General features: G+C 42.2%; 1 protein-coding gene across 1 annotated transcript in view; it reads right to left on the bottom strand.

The window, feature by feature from the left end:
* foxa3 (forkhead box A3) overlaps nt 1-1,036 on the bottom strand; it is a 4,007-nt gene extending 2,971 nt beyond the window's left edge. Inside the window, exon 1 of the mRNA XM_020605589.1 lies at nt 578-1,036. Coding sequence (XP_020461245.1) covers nt 578-649 — 72 coding nt within the window. The 5' untranslated portion in view covers nt 650-1,036. The remainder of the gene's footprint in view (nt 1-577) is intronic.
* Nucleotides 1,037-4,070: the final 3,034 nt, after the last annotated feature.

The raw sequence follows: 4,070 nt of genomic DNA, 5'->3' as shown, positions 1-4,070 counted from the left end.
TGATGGCCGCAACACTTCAGCGGCTGCCGCGACACACGGGGAAGGAAAGGCTAGAGACGAGCAAATCACTTGGTGCCAAGTTAAAACCTGGATATTCCTAATATAATTTATATCAGGCGATATGTATTAACAATTCATTAAAATGTAAAATCGAAGTAATTTTAATTGCTTGTGGAAAACAGTTTCTATTTTACTTCAAAATATTTGGCGTTTTGACAAAGATAACATTTTTTTTTGTAGTTTTTGGTTCTTTTCTCTTGTACTGTAATATTCCTGTAAAATGTTGAGGGGCGCATTGATGCTCGGTTTAATTATTTAAATGATTAATACTATACCAGGAGCTTGTGGTTTTAGTGCAAAGTCTTTAAAATATTATTTTATAAATTTTCATAGGATTACAGCTGTTTTTCGTTCAGTCCTGCTAAAAGTGTGCGTAAATAAAATCTTGACATCATTTCTTTTCATGACTCCAAGAAGAATTGGTGATTTACTCTTCCGTTTGAGGCAAATTAAAACAAGAACAGTATGATTTATTTATTGTTGTTATTGTTATTTTGACTTGTAAATGCGTCCTTACCTCACTGGCCTCGCTGTAGAAAGTATTCCACTCTGGCAGATCATGGGTTTCCATCTTCACAGAGCTCAACATCCCCAGCACAAATATCTGGAGGAGAAAAACTTATCTGCGACCGGATTAGTTGAAAAAATCTAAATAAATGTAAAATCCTTTACAAAGTTTAATGTTCTTGGAGAGGATCCAAACAGATTCCTTCTTTTGCCAAGAAAGAAGGACAAAATATCTAGAGCCAAAACGCGGGGGGCGGGAAGAAATCAAATAAAACGTGATGTTCTGCTCCTGGGAATAGTAAAGTTAATATTTCTTTTAGTCACTCATCCATTCTTAAATGACTTTAATTTCGTTGTGGCTCAGCAGATGCTGACTTCTTCATCTGGCCTGTTTCCTTGTGTCCACCGGGCCTCGGGATGCAGCCTGTGACAGGCTGAGGTGTAGCGCGCTAATACACACCAACCTAGACGGAGCCCTCTTATAAAGGCCGGCTGGGTCCCGCCCCGCCCATTTGATCCAGGAAGGGCCCCGCTGAAGGCCGATGTGGCCCCCTGGTGTGCTGTATATTGGCCAGGCGGCTACACTGGGGCCACCCGGACGCACTGTTCCATAATCCTTCAGTGACAGAGCCCAGTGGATTTTTTGTCTTAATAAAGCAGCGAGATTTAGGATTGTGTTTCAGTGTGGTCAGAAGTTAATAACACGTTCATAATCCGTTGTGATATATTGTTTTTTTATATAAAGAGATAAAACAGCCTAAATGTGCTTCTTTTCGACTTAAAACACCGCATTCGGTCGTTTTTTCTTGCCCATTTCTTGCATTGTTCTGTATTTTTGGAATTTGTATTGAAATACACTCGAAAAGGTTCATATACTTAGAATATTTCATTAGGCTTTACTCGATATTGAACTGTTTTATTGACGTGGGGAGGCATGTGTCACGTGTGTGTGTGTGTGTGTGTGTGTGTGATAGACACTTCTGCGGTGCAAGAAACTTTTAACAGCCTGTTCTCCGTGGGCTCAGCTTCAGTAACCACTGAAGTAAAACCAGTTTTTTTCCGATTCTGGGTTTTGATAATAAAATATTTTCTTGGTAGTCGTAGAAAAACCAGGACTATCGTGAAAATATTGGACTATAAAAAGAAAATCAGACCACGAGAAGATCCCAATCAGAAAAACAGAACAGCAAGGACCTCAAGTCCCCACCACCACCACACTGATAAACAGTGATTCAAGCGGACTTTTGTCTAGACTTTTACTTCTGGTGCACCAAAAATAGCATTAAATGAATATGAAACAAAGTCCTTGTGCCTAGTAGGCTCCCATTTATTGTTATCAGGCGGATTCAAGCTATAAATGCTCCAAATGCTCTTTTCCGTTTGGCTTACGGATGCTCCTGCGCAGTGTGTGCGTAAATTTGGCTCAGATTGAACGTGAGAGGCCTCCTTCCATGAACTTCGAGGCCCGACACCAGGGAGAAGCAGCCCACAATAAATAATGTAATCCTAGTGTAATGCACAGGGCCGGACTCCTGTGTCGTGGAATACACATCAAGCCTGGGTGCAGACGGAAGCCTGTGAATGTCAATGCCTATGCCTAATGGCCACTCAGTGGAGATGTAATTGATGCGCAGGCGGGAGGTCGACGGGATTTAGACTGTGAGAAAAGATCTCGGGGAAATTAAAAGTAACAGGAAGGAATATCGGCGCACAGATGCTCCAAAATATGCAGAGACCTCTGGTGTTGAAGGTCCGATTCAGTGTCTTTTTAACATCGTGCTAGGTATCTCCATAAAGATTTTACAATATCCATTATTGGCGATACCTCTTAACCTCGCTTTCAAGAAAACTGCGTCTGAATTGTATTTATAATCATGACGTTTCCATTAGTCACGAGGCATTTTGTTAATACCTTCTAGGTGTCTTCAGCTGCTCTCCATCGCCACATTTCAGCTGGATCTCAGCCTGATAGCACAGGCCTGCTGTCAGACTCAGCAGGCCATCACCTGTAAAGACTGGGCGATTATCGGCTGTTTGCAAAAGGCTGTCAAGTCTATCAACGCGTGGAATGAGCTATCACCTCGGTGTCTGTAATGATGTAATTAAACCTGAAAGACATGAGCTCTTTTCTCATATGGATGGTTGATCCAGTTCTAGATGACAAGGCGGATCAACTCTGGCCTCTGATGTAAAACCAGAACAGTTTCAGATCTGCTGACAAACAAGAGAAAAGCTACTTGTTTACAATCAAACATTAGTTTATTAATTTGGATGTTGATTCATATGCACGACACTCAGCTATACTTTTACTGCCTTCAGTCACCATTGGGGAATTGACATTTACAGCCTCACATTCATGCAGCTCTGGAAGAAAAACACCTGCAAGAAAACACATGATTTTTCTTTATTTAACTTTGAGTTGTGTGCTCAACTGGCTCCACTGCTCTGTTCTTTCTCAGTATAATAATCACTATACAGTGGACAAAGTGTTCTTAGGCTCTTTGAATCCTAAAGTAAAACAAACAAACGAACACACCCAGATTTCTTTATCTGGCCTCATCTCCACACACTTGCTAAGGGATGAGCTCTGGGATTTTGGCCATGACCCACCAAGATGAAAACACTGGCTCTTAATGAGCATCTTTGATTGGTGTACTGCTCCTTTAAAATCCCATTCCCTCCCCCATCCAACATACATTTAGTCATATCCTCTCACTGCGGGCCGGTTTTCATGCCAAGAGGCCTTCCATCGTCCATTAACACCTCTGTAATTGGTTTAACAATAGCTGTAGTGAGTTGACACTAATGGAGGAAACGACAGGTCGGCCCAGTTTGTGTCTGTGACTGACAAAATTTTCTTTGTTCACATGCAACAAGTAGAAGACCGTTTAGACCTTCAAGGCCGTAATTGTTCAGTTTCTGCACCTTCGTGCAGACTGAGGCCCAGGAGCGCAGGAGCGCCATCCTGTGGCCAGTAGATAGCAACGCACCACCTGCATTTGTAGAAGTTCCTTCTTCCAGTTTGAGTGTTTTTCTCTCATAACCGAACTGGTTTATGAATTATTTGCCAGACCTTGAATGCTCCAAATAGCCTAACCTTTGTTTTCACTGGGTTAAACTGATCTGCAGCCGCAGTCGAGCAACTGAGCTCACACCTGCTAAAGTGCAGTGGATCATGACATAAAGACGGACCTGAGGGTCATATGAAAGAGCGCTCCACCAACCCAACAGTGCTGATAGATCTGGTTTTAAGAAGAGGGCATGTAGGGGAAAAACTTAAAAATAAAATCACTGATTTCTGTTGAGGAACAGCCACTCGCAGGTCCGGCCCGTGGCATAGGCAGTATAGGCTAATGCTAAGGGCGCCTACATCCAGGGGGCGCCAGAAATGGAGGAAGAAAAAAAGTGTAACTTCCACTATTCTTAAAACTAGACTTCAGAAAAGAATAAGCCCACCACATTAATTTAACTGCATAGCAGCAAAGCCTACTAAGTAGTAGTAG

The sequence above is a fragment of the Monopterus albus genome, unplaced genomic scaffold (genome assembly GCF_001952655.1).
Source record: "Monopterus albus unplaced genomic scaffold, M_albus_1.0 scaffold71.1, whole genome shotgun sequence".
In the NCBI taxonomy this organism is placed as follows: domain Eukaryota; kingdom Metazoa; phylum Chordata; class Actinopteri; order Synbranchiformes; family Synbranchidae; genus Monopterus; species Monopterus albus.
The sequence above is the reverse complement of the archived record's forward strand: the minus strand, read 5'-3'. Positions and strand labels throughout refer to the sequence as shown.